Source organism: Cervus canadensis, chromosome 5, assembly GCF_019320065.1.
Source record: "Cervus canadensis isolate Bull #8, Minnesota chromosome 5, ASM1932006v1, whole genome shotgun sequence".
NCBI classification, from domain to species: Eukaryota; Metazoa; Chordata; class Mammalia; order Artiodactyla; family Cervidae; genus Cervus; species Cervus canadensis.
Genome location: NC_057390.1, coordinates 6,148,732 through 6,166,886, shown reverse-complemented (window position 1 = coordinate 6,166,886; position 18,155 = coordinate 6,148,732). Strand labels below are relative to the sequence as shown.

At 51.4% G+C, this 18,155-nt stretch overlaps 1 protein-coding gene across 1 annotated transcript in view; it reads left to right on the top strand.

Moving 5' to 3' along the window:
* RFX8 (regulatory factor X8) overlaps positions 1-17,896 on the top strand; it is a 51,351-nt gene extending 33,455 nt beyond the window's left edge. Inside the window, exons 7-12 of the mRNA XM_043470412.1 lie at positions 927-985; positions 2,269-2,425; positions 3,845-3,939; positions 8,582-8,696; positions 12,695-13,011; positions 17,676-17,896. Of these exons, the coding sequence (XP_043326347.1) occupies positions 927-985; positions 2,269-2,425; positions 3,845-3,939; positions 8,582-8,696; positions 12,695-13,011; positions 17,676-17,870 (938 nt within the window). The 3' untranslated portion in view covers positions 17,871-17,896. The remainder of the gene's footprint in view (positions 1-926; positions 986-2,268; positions 2,426-3,844; positions 3,940-8,581; positions 8,697-12,694; positions 13,012-17,675) is intronic.
* The last annotated feature ends 259 nt before the right edge of the window (positions 17,897-18,155 follow it).

The following is an 18,155-nucleotide window of genomic DNA, read 5'->3' as shown; positions in this document are numbered from 1 at the left end:
GCTGCATTGATCCCTGTTTGACCCGCTGGGAAACTCACAGGCCCAGCTTGTGTGATCACCATGTCCCCGTTGTGGGTGGGCCACTCTCCGCCACTGCTTGACCTCTGACCCATCCCTGCCCCCCTGCCCCCAGGAACCTCCAGCACCCACTGGTGCTCCCCAGAGACTCCTGACTGGTGGTGCCCAAGAAGCCCTGTTCCTGCTGCTGTTTGTACCCCATCGGCCTCCTCCAACCCCTTGCCTGGCCAACTCCTACCCAGACTGAAGATCCACTTCCAGGTGGAGCTGCTCCCGGCACTTTCTACCCCAAGAAGCCTTCACTCTTTCTCCCTATGGCTTGTGTTGGCAGGAGCGCTTGCCCTGCTGGTGGGAGACTGTGCATTGGTCACCCATCCTTAGCCGGGAGCCCCTGGAGAGTGGAGGTCCCTCTCCTTCCTCCAGCCATGAAGGCGCTGGAGGGAGTATCCCTGTGAACGAATGCATGAATAAAATGAGTGAATGAGTCCATCCAGGAGGGCATCCCCTCTCTCATTTTCTCATTTCTGGTCATTTCCCAAGGAGAGCATGCAAGGATGTGGAAGTTGGAGGAACTCAGAGTTCCTGGGCAAAAAGCTCAAGTCCACAGAGCCCCCGAGGCAGGTGCTGCTGACATCACTTTTCCAGCACTGGGTGAGGGGTAGGGGGTTATCACCTTGCCCCCAGAGGATCTAGAGCCATGCGGGGAAAGGCACGGGAGCAAGGGTACTGGGGGCCTGGCTGTGTGGGGCAGGGAGGCGGCTGGCCATTCTGGGCAGACAGGTGTGCCAGCTCCGGGCACCACCCGTGTGTGCCTTCTCTCCCAGCCTGCTCCCTGCCCCCACCCCCAGTCATTCACGTCAACGTGAAGTTACAGGATCAGTAATGGCCGTGTGTATTGTTCTTGACAGAGGTTACTGTGTTTGTCAAAAGGCTAAGAAGAAAGACATACCTTTCCAACATGGCGAAGGTAGGTTTCCTGAGTGTCCCCCGGAGCAGACAGCAGGCCCTGTCCTGGCTGCGCACCCACCCACCCCGATGCGTGTTGGGGCCGCCAGGTTCTGGGCTCTGACCTTCTCTGTCTTGTGTGACCACGCAGCTTCAGTGTTAGAGGCGCGGGGAGAGGGGCCAGAGAAAAGGTTCTGGAATCTGTTCTGAAATCCCATGGCAGCAGATGGGGACAGAGCCGGGGACCAGCCCTCTGCCCTAAAGCAGCCCCGGCCAGGGAGGCATCCAGCCAAGCCCGCCTTTGACAGTCTCCATCCTCCCAGCACAGAACTTCTCCCCCAGACCCAGCCCCTCTAGCTGGTTCCCCCTTCTGTGTTCGAGGGCCGATGGCCGCGACTTTGCAACACAACCTCCATCCCAACCCGTCTGGAGCAGCCACCTCAGGCTCCAGAACCGGCCCTTCAGTGTTGCCCAGGGGGTTTACTTAGCGCCCAAGGGCCCGTTTCCTCTCCATAAAACTGAAGTGGCTGTGGCGCCTGCTCCCGGGGCTGGGATACGGGTGACCCACCCTGAATGTGGCAGGAATTGGATCGTCCCCTTGGACGTGCATGTGCGTGCTCAGTCGTGTCCAACTCTTTGTGTCTGCATGGACTGTAGCCCGCCAGGCTCCTCTGTCCATGGGTTGCTCCAGGCAAGAATACTGGAGTGGGTTTCCATTCGCTTCTCCAAGGAGATCTTCCTAACCCAGGGATTGAACCCATATCTCCTGCATCTCCTGCATCGGCAGGCTGACTCTTTACTGCTGAGCCACCAGGGAAGCATCCCTTTGGACATTGGAGGACAAATTCACTGCCCAGGGCTCCCAGAGGAAGAAAAGACACGACTTCTGTGTCCCGTCGGCCACCCTGTAGAGTCCGCCCACCTTTTTTGCTTTTCCAGAAACACACTTGCCTTGCAGACCCCGAGTCAGCCACTGGTTGTCTCTGTGGAGCATTCAGGCTCCTTGCTGGGGGCACAGAGGATCAGGGGCTGGGAGAGGAGGCACCACAGGCCCTGAGACCCCGCACCCACCTGCCCCCAGGCAGAAGTGTTCTAAATGCTGCATTTCAGAAAGGCAGTTCTAGAATGTGGGAAATTCAGACATTTTCATTGTCTGCTGGGATTCCATTTTAATGGGCAATACCCTCAATCCACTGTTCTTTCTCTTTGATAACTACAAAACCATGGTAATTTGGAGAGGGGGGCATCAGGCTACAGTAGGATGATGAGACTTCAGTAAGTGTTGTGTGTGCCCTTTGTCTTCAGACCATGAGGATGGTGCTGAGAAACAGCAGGAGGGTCAGCGTCCTGAAGACGGATCTATGCACCATCTTACATCAGGGCGTTTTGGATATTTCCCAGAAAGTCCTGCCTAGGGACCTGAGCGGTGCCGATGTCCTGGAAGAGAACACAGAGATGAAATGTAATCCTCCTTCAGCCGCCTCTTTGTGCAGTGTTTGGTATATGATCGGGGCTGGCATGGCCATCCCTAATATATGAAACTACTGAAATAACTCAGTGTTTGGTATATGATCGGGGCTGGCATGGCCATCCCTAATATATGAAACTACTGAAATAACTCGGGGCTTCGCTGGTGGCTCAGTGGTAGAGAATCCCTCCGCCAATGCAGGAGACATGGGTTCAATTCCTGGATCAGGAATATCTCCTGGAGAAGGAAATGGCAACCCACTCCAGGAATCTTGGCTGGGAAATCCCATGGACAGAGGAGCCTGGCAGGTTTAGAGTTCATGGGGTTGCAAAGAGTCGGACGTGACCCAGCAACTAAACAACAACAACAACAGTTCTTGATAAGTAGCCCCTCCCCCACCACTCAACTGTCCCTTGAAGATCTCCCCACTCCCTACTACCTGGCTGTCCCAAATCACAGATCCTCCCCCAGGAGACTCCCCTCCAACCAAGCCAGCATCTGAAAAGTGTACACCAAACCCAGTAGACCTCAGGGCTATGGAAACCCCCCTCCCAGGCCGCTGACTCCGCTGGAAACCCCAGGTGACTCCCCAAAGCTTGCTCTCACCCTCAGCCCAAGCTCAGGGGGGCCTGGGAGGCCTGAGGCCTCTCCCCCAGGTGCCTGCCAGCCTTCCAGGGGCTCCCGGGCTCCTGATGGCTTCCTTGTGTGTCTCTCCAAGGGGGCACAGATCCGGCAGGGAGACAGCATGACACGTGACAGGTAAATGCTCGAGGTGTGCCTGGAAATACTTCCAGACAGAGCCTGGTGGGGCCTCTTCCAGGGCCGAGGCAGTCCACTGGGTTTTCCAAATCTTCCTGGCATGTGGTGGTCCTCAGGTGGGGGGGCCAAAGGCTGTCCTTCCACCCTGTCTCCCTCACTGCTGCCTGCACAGGTGGGGGGCCCTAGTCCCTCCATCACTTCCCAGCCTCCACCCCTCAGGTCTGTGCTGCCAGAGTCCACAGCCCCCGGCAAGGCACCTAACATCCCTCAGCGGCTTTGATGTCCTTCATCCCCTTTATAAAAACAGCGGGGATGGGTGAGGTCATGTCTGTATCATGCAGTGAGCTCACTTGGAGCCAGGTTCTGCGTAATTACAAGGTGTAGTTATGATTTCAAAATCTTTTTTCCCATTTCAACAAGGAGCAGAGGGGGTCGCTGGAAGGCAAGAGCACAGAGCTCTGAACCAGACGACCTGGGCTGACACATCTGACCCAAGAAGGCAGCCTTTGTGTTCACAATGAGTGTGAGGCCCCAGGGGATGCCTTTGAACCCGCTGTGAGGATATGGTCCCCTAGGTTACCTGGTATACAAATACCTACCGGGAAATTCTGCCGCATGGCTCACCATCTTTTGGTTTGTTTTGTCTGTTGATAGGTTTGAGCAGTTTAATTTCTTTGCTGGGGACGTCAACAGATCTCAGTGTATTCATGAATTGTCTGTCTTCAAATCTCCAAGAATTTGTCTTCCAGGTACAAAATCATATATACTTTTTTTTTTTTTAAGAGAAGAAGCAAGTGTTGGTCATTCTGGGCTACGTTATGGGACTGAGCGCTCAGAGGACCTATACAGAGGGAAAGCGTTTTCTCTGGGGCTCTGACAACAGTGTGTTATGGCCGGGATGGCACTTCGGGATGCGGAAGTGGTGTCTCGGAGGCTTGTGCCTCATACAAGTGTGTGTGTGTGTCTGCTTGCAAGTGGCACATGTGTGCATGGGTGAGCATGTGTGTGGGTGGGTGTAGGCAGGTAAGTGTGAGTGTGTTGCCCTTGTGAGTGTGTGAACACCAAGCAGGAGTGTTTAGGAGGGAGATGGGTTTGTCTATGGAGGGATATCGACTTAAAAATAAAGTCACAACCTAAAAGTTGAGAGTTTTATGTTTAACTCAGTGGAAATTTTTAGGACTTCAAGCGTGGGAGACAACATCTCAAATGGTCCTGAGAGAACTGCTGCAAGGAGGCAGAGGGAGGAGTCAGGTTATATAGAAATTTGCAACAGAGGGCAGGTAGTCTGAACATCAAAAGTATTTTGTGAAATAAAGAAAACCAGATATCCCAAGTTAAGCAATTTAGTGCTTTTCTATGTATGGAAGATGCAAGAAGATGCAAGAGTCTGGGCTGTCTTAAATCATTCCTTTCATATGCATCTCAGCTATCTGGGGCCAGAATCCTGTGTTTTTCACACCCAGAGTTCCTCAGGGCTCACCGTAGGGAGTGGCTGCAGCCTTATGGATGCCAGATTGCAGGTATTCTTTTCCTTCCTTGGTGCCCTTAGGGCTCAGGAATTCACTTTTGGAGGGCTGGAATCACTGATGACTGTGACATCCTTGTTGACTGATATGGCAGGAGATGCTCCATTTCTCAGGGAGAACGGTGCTCATATGGGGGTTTTATATGCAGTCTCAGTAAAGTGTCAGGCTTGGGTTCATGAAAGCCAGGATGAATTGGTTTTGGATGTGAGTGGGTTTGGTCCTTCTGACAGACACGTCACTTGGGTTCAGTACGTGCTTTGACTTGATTGTCATCATGAGTGGTACCAGCAGTCACATTACTGAATCAGGTTCGGCCGCTCACTGCTCAGAAATCGGTACTGGAGTGAAGCAAATGTTGGTAGAGAAGAAAATTGCTTTTGATCAGAATGCTTGCAGCCTGGAGAGATGATGAAACTCAGTGTCCTCAAATCCACCTCTGGAGACTCTGCGTGGCTCTGAACATCTTTAAAGGGAAACGGGGAGGTGATCTCAGTTAATTGCTGAGAAGAGGAGGGAAGGGTCCTCGCCGTCCTCCACTGCATCCAGGCTTGTGTCCAGGCTCGTCTACTCCTTGCGGTTTCTCTCTCTCTTTTTATTTTTTTGTCATGCATGCATGTGTGCTTCCGCTGTGTCCGACTCTTTGCAATCCCATGGACTGTAGGCCGCCAGACTCCTCTGTCCATGGGATTCTCCAGGCAGGAATACTGGAGTGGGTTACCGTTTTCCTTCTCTTTAGATGCGCTCTTCTTCGCACAGTTTGTTCAGGAGATTACTGAAGGGGAAGCTGGGGAAGAGATCCGGTCATCTGTTGACCCTTACTCTTCATTTCTATGTCTTTAATCTGCAGAAAGAAGCAATAGTTCAGGCAGAGCATTGCATGATCAAAAGGTCTGAAAGGTGTGCTTGGGCAGGAAATGAGCAGAGCAGGGCCAGGGAGGTGGTGGGGGTTGGTGCCTGGTTCGAGGTTAAAGACAGGATGGAAGGGGCCTCCTCCAGAGAGCACCTCCTGCCAAAGGCTGCTTCTAGTCACTCTGTCGGAGCTGATGATGCTATTGGGGGAACCCCAGCACCAGGCCCCAGTGGACCCCAAACAGCGGGCCTTCTGCCTATGAAGACACCACCCTCTGAAAGCTAAGGCATCTGGGAATGGGAATGACTGGGAGGTAAAGGGCAGGTAAGAGTAAAATCAGCTGAGAAAGGGAGACAGCCTTCCTGAGAGAGGTCGGCAGGAGCAGAGTGGGCATAGGGAAAGCGGGGGACCAGTCTAGGGAAGAGGGGAGACATCTCTGCAGCAGAGAGCAAGGACCTGGAGGGCCTGGAACCAGAATGTGACTCGAGTTTTCTCCAGAAGTCTCCAACAACAGGTCTTCCCAACCCATCCCTCCCCCAGAAAGCCCAGGGAGGAGCTTGACAGCTGGGTTCTAAGACTTGGCAGGCGTCTATTCTTATTCTTTGCTTCTTAGAAATAATCTTTCCAGATTCTGTGTGTTTTCCTTAATAATTTTACTTGTCTGTTTATTTTTGGCTGGGTCTCCTTGCTCCATGGGCTTCTCTCTAGTTGCAGTGAGAGGGGGTGACTCTCTAGTTGCGTTGGCTTCTCCTCGGGCAGAGCACTGGCTCTGGGGTGCACAGGCTTTGGTGGTTGCAGCACATGGGCTCAGTAGCTGTGGCTCCCAGATTCTAGAACTCTGGTTCCGTAGTTGTGGCACATGGGCTTAGCTGCTCCACAGCATGTGGGGTCTTCCCAGATCAGGAATCGAACCAGCATCCAGGTTGGCAGGTGGGCGCTTTACCAGTGAGCTGTCAGGGAAGCTCCGCCATGTGGTTTTGATTTCCCTCCTCCTTGGTCCTTGGCAAAGCTCACTTGTACCAGAGGTCACGTGTGCAGTTGCATAGCTGTGGAGGCTTTGATTTGTTCAGTAGGGTGAAGCTCCCTGTCCTCTGGTCCTTGTTTCGGGCACCCACGCGGCCTCAGCTGTACCCCAGCTAAACCCACTGAGATCATGGGCACCAGTCCTGCCCACAGTGGCACAGGCCCATCCTGCGTCCGAGCCCACGTGACGTGGTGTGTCCACCCTCACCCCCACAGCCCTCATGAAGGAGACATCTTAGGAAAGCGGTGGTTTTGTGACCGCCTGCATTTGATGGGCTTGTTTTTCCAAAATAGCTTGTCTGATTAAAAAAAAAAAAAGACTATTGTCAGTAAAATACTCAGACTGTTAAGATGTGAAGCTTCAGACATGTCCCAGACTAATCATCTCAAGTTGTCAGCATCTGGGACACATGGAGGCACTCAGCCGTGTTGTGTTTCATTTGGTTCCCCCAGTTCTCGTGCAGTTTGGGCCAAAGAGGAATTTCTAAACGTGGAAACCCAAGGCGTCATGCTACTGGCAAAGAGGAGGAAGGCTCGGAGATTGGGCTGAGGTTGCCCACTGCGCCTTCTCTGGGTGCTTTAGGGACATCTTTGTGTGTCCTGAACCCCAGCAGGGGTCCTCCCAAGAGCCCCCCTGTCCAGGAGGTCTAGAGGCATGGGGAGAGGATGCCGCTGCTAAGGGGAGTCTGTTACCAAATCCAGGTTCATGTTCAGGATGCACTGTGAAGCCGAACAGACTGGAAGGTCAGAGGCTGGGGCAGAGAAAGGTTTATTGCAAGGAGAATGGGTGGCTTATGCTCAAAACTCCCCAGAGGCCTTCAGCAAAGCATTCTCAAGGACTGGGTCAGGGGGGCGGGTCTCGGGTGTGTGATTAGCTTTTGCACAGTTCTCTGATTGGCGGATGTTGAGATAACAGGGCAGTTAACCTTACTGGTCCTTAGACACTAGAAGGCCTGTGGGCTGTGTGCTCCTCCTCATCGAGTAGTTAGTGTCTTCCACTTGTTAGTGATGTTTAGCGTTGGAAAAACTTGGGAAAAATACAGAAGATGCTATCATCTGGGTACTTCAGCAAGGAGCCCCAGCAGGGGGTGGGGGTGGGGGGTGTCTGTCCCAGGGAGGCCCCCCCATAGGGTCTTGCTTGGTTACAGGTCCACACCTACCCAGAGTCCCGAGTGGTCCTTTGGGTGTTCTCAGTGGGGGCTGAAGATAAGCAGAGATGTAAGGGCACCTCTTCATTCCTGGCCAGTCACCGCAACTCTTACTTGGAGACTGTGGTTGAGACTGTGGGTGGTCCCCACGCAGGGGAGGTTCAGGGGGTTCACCCCAGCCTGTGCTGGGGGACTCCTGTGGCGCTGCCCGTTTGTAATTCACCAGAACTGCAACCCAAGGCTGCTGTCGGTCTGGCGGGGGAGTGCCTTGGTCTGCACATACATACAGCATCCCCCGGTTTAGTGCCACTCAGGCCATCGGATGACCACACGGGTGGACCTTCCGGGCCTCGATAACTCACCCAGTGCAGCAGCCAGCATGGTGCTTTCCAAAATCAGCCCCCTTCCTCCCATCACTGTGGGATTCTGGGCCCCCTTACCACAGCATCAGATTTGCCAAGTATAAATTAGCCCCCGATGTCCCCGACGGCAACTGCCAAGGGGGCCTCAGCAAGACTGCCCTGCAGGGGCAGGGGACCCTGAAGGGGTCCTCACAAGTGACCTCTTTTTAAAAACTTGTGAGGGATTAAAAAAAGAAGTGGGCCCCTCTCCCACCTCCTGCCTTCTCTCCCCCACTTCAAAAGGTCTTTCCAGGAATCACCCTCGACCGGGGATGGCGAGAGACCAGGCCTGGGCCTCCTCTCACCCGGCCCTTCCTGCCTCCTCTCCCCCTCAGGCCACGTCAGTGTCTGCACCCTCCGTGGGCGACTCTGACAACATGCTCTCCTCAATTTTTATCATAAACCCCAGCATTTGTTTTTTCCCTCTCTCTAAAATGTAACAGCCAAGCAGAAGCAAAGAGGAGTTTATCCAGTTGGCCGCCAGCTTCCAGCTGAGGTGGAATTTCCTCCTCACGGCGGTGAGCAGAGCCATGACCCTCTGTCACAGAGACAGCTTCGGTAAGTCCGAGAACACGCGGTGTTGCGAAGCCTGCCTGTCACAGCTGTGGTCACAGCCTCAGGGCTTTCCACACGGCCACGTGAAACCCACTCACCGCCTTCTCGCCTTTTTATGTAAAATACAACACGGACACACAGAATCACACAAAACCACGCTAATCTTTTTATGACGACAACACGATGATTCATCAAATGGTTGGGCCCTGCCTCACTCTCCTGTCCCTGAAAATAATCAGTAAACAATAAAAAATAAGAACAAAGTTTTACTTGAGCCAGACTGAAGACTCGCCCTCCCAGGTAGCACTAGTGGTAAACAATCCTCCTGTCAATGCCGGAGTTGTGGGTTCGATCCCTGGGTCAGGAAGATCCCCTGGGGGAGGGCATGGCAACACACTGCAGTATTCTTGCCTGGAGAATCCCATAGACAGAGGAGCCTGGCGGGCTACAGTCCATGGGGTCACAAGAGTCAGACATGACATGACTTAACACACACACATTAGGACTAGCCCACAAGCCTGCTCCCCAGATGACCCTGAGAAGCTGCTCTGGAGAGCAGCACAGTTTCATATCTCGTCAGAACAAAGAACATTAACAAGTCAGGCTTACATTTCTTCAAGGTTTAAAAAAAAAAAAAAAAGAGACCAGCACGCACACAGCAAGTCAGCATGGCCTTGGCACCTGGAAAGGGAGTCTTATCATTGAAGGAGGACCAGTGCTGGTGTCCCCAGAAGGGAGGCATTTAATCTTTGTTTTCAACATGGACGTTCTTTACTTCTGGTCAATATGTCCTTTTCTCTAACATTCAAAGCAGAGGACCTGTGTAGGGTTGATAGGCCATAAGTTTGATACTATTTTCGTTAGCATCAGAGTCAAGTTCACTCATGTATAAAGCCAGATGCCTCCTCTAGAGTTCAATATGTAGAAGTTTCTTTTATCATTCCCCTGCCATCATTGTCAGATATGCAGGAAACCTCCCCTGACTTTTGAATTATCTGCTTTGGGACATTCTGAGAAAAGAACCAGGCACCCTCTTTTACTCCCAACCGAAATGGAGGGGAAAAATGGGTTCTTTGGGGCACCTGGATTTAACTTCCAGGAATAACAATTGATAAAGCTGCCTCTGTGGGCTTCCCTGCTGACTCAGACAGTAAGGAATCCACCTGCCCATGCAGGAGACCTGGGTTGAATGCCTGGATGGGGACAATGCCCTGGAGAAGGGAATGGCTACCCACTCCAGTATCCTTGCCTGGAGAACTCCATAGACAGAGGAGCCTGGCGTCACAAAGAGCTGGACACGATTGAGTGACTGACGCCGCTGTGTGGAGAAGGATAAAGCAGAGCGTGTCTTGCAAACTTTCTTGTCAAGTGGATGGTCTTCCTATGCCAGGGGAGGTCTCACCTGTCACAGCTGTGGGGCTGACGCACAGCACAGGAGAGCCGTGGGGAGGGACCGTCACCCCTGAGGCCCGCGGCCCCGTGGAGGGGATCACTCGTTTCAGCAGACACCTGTGCATCCCTGCAAAGTCCCAGGCACCTTCCTGGACACTGGACACACAGCCATGGACAGACAGACAGAGCCTCCACCGCACGAGCTAGCACACCAGTCAGGGGGAGGAACCCCTGCCCCAGGGCAGCCAGAGGCCCCTGCAGCGGGTACGGGGGTCAGGAAGAGCGGACAGAGAGCAGACACACCCTATTCTAGACCATTCTGCAAACTCCAGGTCTCCGTGGAGGGTTTCGGCTGTAAGCAGCCACACAGGTGACACCCATTCGTGAGGCTCTGCCTACAAAGGTCAGGATGACAGGCTTAACGTTGACGCTCTTCCAGGGCAGAGTTCAGGTACAACCACAAAAGGAAAACCAGCCCTTTCAGTCGTTGGTACTGCCGACTGAAAAAAATGCACAACCTGAAAGTTAAGAGTAACGTTTTATTCAGTGGACAAAACTGAGGACTTAAGCCTAGGACACAGCATCTCAGGTAGCTCTAAGGGACTGAAGAGGTGAGGGGCGGAGCCAGGCTGTATATGAGGTTTTTGCAACAAAGACCAAGTAGTGGGAACATCAAAAGTTTGCTGTTGATTAAAGAAAACCTGACATCTCAAGTTAAGGAATTTGTGTGTGTGTGTGTGTGTATTAGTCTCTCAGTCATGCCCGACTCTTTGCGACCCTGTGGACTGCACCCTGCCAGGCTCCGCTGTCCATGGGATTTTCCAGGCAAGAATACAGGAGTGGGTTGCCATGCCCTCTTCCAGGGTATCTTCCCGACCTAGGGATCGAACCTGGGTCTCCTGCATTGCAGGCAGATTCTTTACCATCTGAGCCACCAGGGAAGTCCTAAGGAATTTAGTACTCTTCTATCTATGGGAGGATGCAAGAGTCTAGGCTCGCTGAAATCTTTCCTTCAATATGCTTCTCAGCTCTCCAGGACCAGTATCCTGTGTTTTCTCATCCTGAGTCTCCTCAGGGGGTGCTGTTGGGGCGGCTGCAACAGCTGATTACTAGATGAGGGGTGGACACCCTGCCTCCATCCTGAGTTCCCCCAGGGCTCACTGTCGGGGGCTGTAATGTGATGGCTTGATGGCTGCAGCATCCTTTGTTTACTCATAGAGTGGGTGCCGTTCTTGGTCTACTGTGGTCTCACCCTGCACCTTCTTGGACCTTCATATGAAGTCAGAGTACTCACTACCACCCATCCTTCCTCTGCACATGGACCGTGGTTTCACAAAGTCAAACAAGCAAAGAGTTGTTTCGGGGTCAGACTTATTCCAGACCAGGCCATGTCATGCCACAGAACCAGGTTCTCTCACCCAAGACCTAGCAGAGACAAGTGGCCCTTGTGCAAAGCTTTGACTTGGACAGAAAGAGTCAACACACCCTTTTGGGGTTGGTGCCATGTTCATGGTCTGAGTTATTTTACAAATCTTGTAAATTGTATCAAACAGGTAATATGATTCTCCTGCCCAGAAATGCAAACTATAGTATGTCAGGTGGGTGCAGCTGAGGACAGCCATTAACGTCAGCGGCATTCTTTACGTCTGTGTATGTTTAGTCCTTTGAATTCTCTCTTTTTTAAATTTAAATTTTATTGGAGTATAATCGCTTTACAATTATACTGTTGGTTTCTGCCGTACAACAACATGAATTGGCTACATGTATACTTATGTTCCCTCCTCCTGGGCCTCCCTCCCACTGCCCCATCCCTCCCCCGTCAGTCATCACAGAGCACCTGGCTGAGTTCCCAGTGCTATAATCAGTTGCAGCAGCTTGCTATTTCTCTCATTAATTGAGTCCTATAAAATCTTTGAAATGCGTTCATTTTACATCTGTGAGAGAATCACAGTTTTATCTTCATTAAAAAATTACCTTTTGATGTTTGGCAGAAACCAACACAATTCTGTAAGACAATTATCCCTCAATTAAAAAATAAGTAAATTTAAAATAAAGAAAGATTTTTAAAGACTAATTTTAAAAATTATCTTTTAAGAAGTGTTCTAGGCCAGATCTCCCCCTACCCCATTTCTCAACTGAATGTTAATTATCCTTTTGTTTTCTGGAGCCAGAGGCCTTGGGATTCAGAGCGCTCAGCTGGCCCCTGCCCGCTAACTCCCTAAGGACAGCCCCTGAGCCCCTCACCGGTACCCCCCAGGAGATGCAGCCAGGTAGTGGGCGGTTGAGGGGCTCGCTCTCCACCTCTGGGAAGGGCGCCCGTTTCTCTGCAGGGCGGCTCTCCCCCCATCTCACAGCAGCTGTGTTGATGTTCCCCGTCATGACTCAGCTCACTGAGCGCCTGGTGCTAAAGTCACCTTCTGGGGTCCTCTGGGTATGGGATGCTGTGAGGGTGATGAATGCTGCAGGGCCTCTTGGGCTTTGCCAAGAGGAGTGAGGCTCTAGTGCACAGGAGCTGAGCGCCCTGGAAAAGCTGTTCGTTCCACTGGGATCTGTTTATCTGTCCATCTGTCTGTCTGCTTATTCACTGGGGGGTTGTTATTTCAATGTAGGCTCCTGGCACCTGTTTCATTTGCTGCTTTTGGAATATGTGATTCACATACTTCAGTCGTGCATTGAGGAGGAAGAGGAGGAGGACGACGTGGGAAGTCTCAAGGAGACACTGCCAGATGGCCAGTGTCCTGTCCAGCCAGACCGTGAGCCCCACCACCCTCCAGACTGCCCCCCAGCTCAAGAGCGTGAAAGCCTGAGTGCGGATCCCCCCCGGGTGGTGCTCAGATGCAGGGGCCAGAGCCCCAGTGCCACGGCGGGGAGCAGTGTGGTGGTCAGGGTGCCCGGCTTCCTGGTGGACACCGTCACGGGCAGCAAGGTAGGCACACCGTGGCCCGCCTTCCGTCCAGCAGAGTCCTCAGGGGAGTGAGAACCCGGGGGTTAGAAACCCAGGCGCTGTGCTTAGTCACTCGGTGGTGTCTGACTCTCTGCAATCCCATGGACTCTAGCCCACCAGGCTCCTCTGTCCATGGAATTCTTCAGGCAGGAGTACTGGAGTGGGCTGTCATTCCCTTCTCCAGGGGGTCTTCCCAACCCAGGGACTGAACCCAGGTCTCCCGCATTGCACGCAGACTCTTTACCCTCTGAGCCACCAGGGAAGCCCTAAGAATCGAGGGGGTTATACATTGTCCAAACAAGGACACAGGATTCTAGATTCATCTCTGCTTTAAGCGATTTTGCCAGTGTGTCTGTTGACCACTGCTCAGCTCCGAAACACGCCTGGCTTGACGAGAGCCAAGGAACACGGGGGCAGCTCTCACCTGGCCCTCCCAGAGCCTGCCAGGTGTGAACAGGCTCGCTGAGCGGCAGATCACTACACCCAAGAGGAGTGACGTGTACTGAAAATGACTCTGGCGGCGTTTAAAGAAAGGAAACGCTGAGTAGTCTGAGTACAAAGGATTTTTGAAAGGATGGAATTGGGGCCCATCTTGAAAGATAAAAAAATAAGGATTGCAGGAATTCCCTGGTAGTCCAGTGGGTAGGACTCTTCACTTTCAGTTTCAGGGCCTGAGGTTTGATCCCTCGTTGGGAAATTAGGATTCCGAAAGCCTTGCAGCATGGCCCCAAAAATTAAAATAATGCAAAGTAAGGTGATTTCTCTGGTGGTCCAATAGCTAAGACTCCACACTCCCAATGCAGGGGGCCTGAGTTCGATCCCTGGTCAGGGAACTAGATCCCACGGGCTGCAGCTCAGACCTGGGGCAGCCAAGTAAATTAAAAAATATATATTAAAAAAATAATAAAAGTAAGAATGTACTGTGCACACTTGATATATGTTGTCTCAAAGCCATACAACCCTGCACAGTATCTGTTCTTGTCATTTTCATGCCATGGATGAGGAAACAGACGCTCAGAAAAGCTAAGTGAGAGGCCCAGAGGCCCATAGGAGGTGAACTGCAGAACGGAAGCTGACACCCTGGCCTGCCTGATCTCATCATTCTTCTACAATGCTAGATGGGAGGAGGATGGCCCAGGCCCCCAGAAGAGTAGGACGCAGGATGCAGAGATCTGAGATGGGGTCTCGAATGCCAGGGAGGGGAGGCACATTCAGCAGGAAGTTCAGCTGGATGCGAGGCAGGGGAGTGGGCTGGTTGAGGAAAAAAACCTTGACAACTGTCAGTAGTAATTTCTAAAACTCCTGCACACATGTTTGGAAGCTTGGCCACTTTACATGGCATTCTTTTCACATCCACAAGTTCCCCTGCTGAGTAGATGAGTCTGCTTAGGAGACCACTGAAGGCAGGGGCGTGACCTCAACCTGGATGAAACGTGGTCAGAGCCACGTGGCTGAGTCACAGCTGGAACTGTCTGTGCCCTGCGTGCATGCTAAGTCGCTTCAGTTGTGTCCAGCTCTTTGTGACCCCATAGACTGTAGCCCGCCAGGCTCCTCTGTCCGTGGGATTCTCCAGGCAAGAATACTGGAGTGGGTTGCCATTTCCTTCTCCAGGGGATCTTCCCAACCCAGGGATCAAACCTGTGTCTCCTGCATGGCAGCTGGGTTCCTTACTACTAGCACCACCTGGGACGCCCGTCCATGCCCTGCAGCCCTTCCCCATCCCAAGCCCACAGAACCTCGGCAGACTGTTACTAAGCGGACTGGACGAGACACCCACTAGTCTGGACAAATGAAACAGGAGCAAAAGAGCCACTTCTCACAGTCAGCAGCCCTCTGTCTCCATCAGGCGTTCATTTGCTGACCTTGAGATAGTAAATTCAACACCCAATGCTTCCGTGCTCTCGGTGCTAGAGACGCTAATGTGTGTCTGTAAATAGGAAACTCATCTCCCCTGGGCGTGTGTATATGAAGCCAACAAGACAGAAGAGACTGGGGCCGGGAAAACAGTGGCCCCGATCAGGGACTGGGGGGGGTGGCAGTGAGGGGTGCTGGGCCACCGAGAGAAGGAGCCGATGGAGGCGGTTCAGGCTCCTCTCACTGAGCTGGTGGTCCAGGGCCGTGGGCAGAGAGAAGGCCCAGCTCGGTCTGGAGGAGGGACGGGTTGGCCAGACTGCCCTAGAGAGCCCTCTCCTGGCCCCTGACCCTCTGGAGAACACACCCTGTCCTGGTGACAGGACCCGTCAAGGGGCTTACCCCAGTCGCTTGGGAGCGCTAACAGGATGCGTGTCTGAGCTGGACGTTCAAGTCTGATGATTTGGGAAAATATCTGTAGCCCACTGTGAGCAGTTCTGGTACATAACTTTCTGGGTTCAAATTCCACGTCTTCCACTTAAGCGGGTTTCCTGGGTGGCTCAGTGGTAACCGCCCCCCTGCCCCCCGCCCGTGCAGGAGACGTGGGCTCGATCCCTGGGTCGGGAAGATGCCCTGGAGAAGGAAATGGCAACCCACTCCAGTATCCTTGTCTGGGAAATCCCATGGACAGAGGAGCTGAGAACCTTGGGCAAGTTGCTTTATTTTTCTGCTCCTCAGCTTTCTCTTCTACAAAATGGAGATAAAGACATCTAATTCCATAGGCTATAATGAGGTATAAATAAGTTATTTATTTGTAAAATTCTTAGAAGCATAAAAAGTACCCATAACCCTAGTCATTGTTATTATTTCTCCAACAAAACCTCCTAATCTGAACACCTTTCCAGAACATTCTCTACCCAATCCCCAGCCACTCTGAAGTTTATTGCAATGGGTGCATTCCACCTATATTTAATTGGTGGCAACAGTAGAGAGGACATTAAATAATTGAACAACATAATAAAGCAATACAAGCAGATAAATGTCAGATAATCCAAGGTAATATGCATTAGAGATTAATTAAACCTGCTTCTGCTCGGGTGAGCCTGCCAAATTAGCTATAATGACTTAAACACTCTAACACTGAAAAGTTAGGCTCATCTAATTTCCACTGCACTCACTAGTCAGCATGTGCACTTGTCTTCAGCAAAAAAGCACATGCTCAGGGTCCCATCTGCTCTCATCTACCACAAGTTAACACCTGCTCAGCAGCACCTCTGGGGCTGCCCGACCCGAACAGTTCAGCTCAGTCCCTGCGCCCAACTCAAGTCAGAAGCCCCACCACCACTTCCATCTGTCGCTCCTCTCTATTGTACCCGTGCTCAAAATAGTAAGATGCCAAGGCATGTCTTAAGAATAAAGGGAAAATTATACTGATATTAAATAAAGGCCATTCTCCTTAACCTGGCAACCAGTTCCAGTATTCTTACCTGGGAAATCCCACGGACAGAGGAGTCTGGTGGGCTATAATCCGTGGAACTGCAAAGAGTCGGACACGACTGAGCATGCACACACACACACACACACACACACACACACAGAGTTTTCAGTTTGGGTCATATACTCAAGCATTAAAGCGTGGCAAAAATATTTTAAAATAAGTGACTTCAGCCACAAGGTAAAGATGAAGACAGGTGGTATTTGTTTTTTTGTTTGTTTTTTGTTTTGAGAGACAGAAGAAAAACATCTTTTCATTGGTTGGTGATGGTTATCATTAAATTTATGGAGAATGGGTGAGATATGTACTTTCATTAACCTTGCATTCAAAGTTATCTTTTGCACATCTTGGTCAAAATATGCTAGCTTATGGGGATGAAGGTGGGGGGGGCACTGTTGAAGAAATCAGACCAAGAAAATACATCTCTGTCAGTGTGAAAGTAATCATATCTGAGGATTTGCCCATCTTTCGAATACCCTTGGAGCTGAGGGTGGCGTATTATTCTTGTTTCTCCGATAGGAAGGTTTGCTCAGGCAACTTGATGACTATCTGAGAGCCAACATCAGAGTCTGTGAATGTCTCATGTCAATTACTACCCTATGGAGTGTTAATGTAACCCATGAGAGTCTTCACAGGCTTCCTCCTTTATATACTGGTCTATTTGACCAGTGGTGGAGGGAGGGTCTATGTGGGAACTTGAGCCAACGGTGTCGGCTCAGAGGGCCAGTATCCATCTGGAAAGCAGACAAGGTGCTGAGAATTACAGCTGCAAGGAGACCCGTGGGCACTTCACAGGCTCCCTCCTGACTTTCACAACCAACCCAGGCTCTCTGAGTCTGTTTTAATTTTTAATTTTTTGGCTGAGCTTCGTGGCATGAAGGATCCTAGTTCCCCAACCAGGGATCGCACCCGCGCCTCCTGCATGGCCGCATGGGATCTTAACCCCTGGGCTGCCAGGGAAGTCCCTCCCCATGCCTTTCATGGCAGTGTTGCTTCCCTCTCAGGCCTCACAAACACCTGCAGTGCCCACATCCTTCTCCTCAAGGGAGCCACCTGCTCCCACTCTTGCACCAACACTCAACACCCTCTCTTGTGCCATCCTGGGTTTGAGATTCCTCCCACAAATCTTCAGCAGCCCGAGTGCTCCCCTGGGAAGTCGGGGTCCCCTGCACTAGGTCCAGGGTGAGATGAGCGTGTGGAAGAAGAATTCAAATGGTGGGTCCTGAAATGGAAAAGTGTAACTGTCTCTTTTCAATTTTTCTTCTAAACACCGCCTCCCCGCCCCACCCACCCCACACAGCTCATCCAGGTGTTGTTGGAAGATAGAGCCACAGAAAACACCATCAAACTCAGCCTTCCTCTGGGACAAGAGACCCTCATAACCCTGACAGACGGACAAAAATTTGTGATCCACATATCAGATGTATCCCAAAGCTCTGAGGATATTTATCTTAGGGAAAGTAATGCTGACACGGGAGACTATTTATTGGACTGAGAAAACATACATTATTTTCGTTCTTAAGAATAGAGTAAATGATAATACTTTTTTATTGGTGAGAAAGATTTTGTGTAAATAGTAGAGGTAGCACTGTTTCCTGTTTACATGTATTTCAAGGAATTGGTTTTGATGAATCATATAAACTGATTTGGAGAATAATTTTTGCCTCTGTTGCCTTTCTTCGGGGCTTTCCCGGTATTTCTGTGGGGACTTGAGAGAAATTTGAGAAATCTTGTTGGTAATAAAAACATGGATCATTCTCCAGTGAAAGATAAAGCTTGT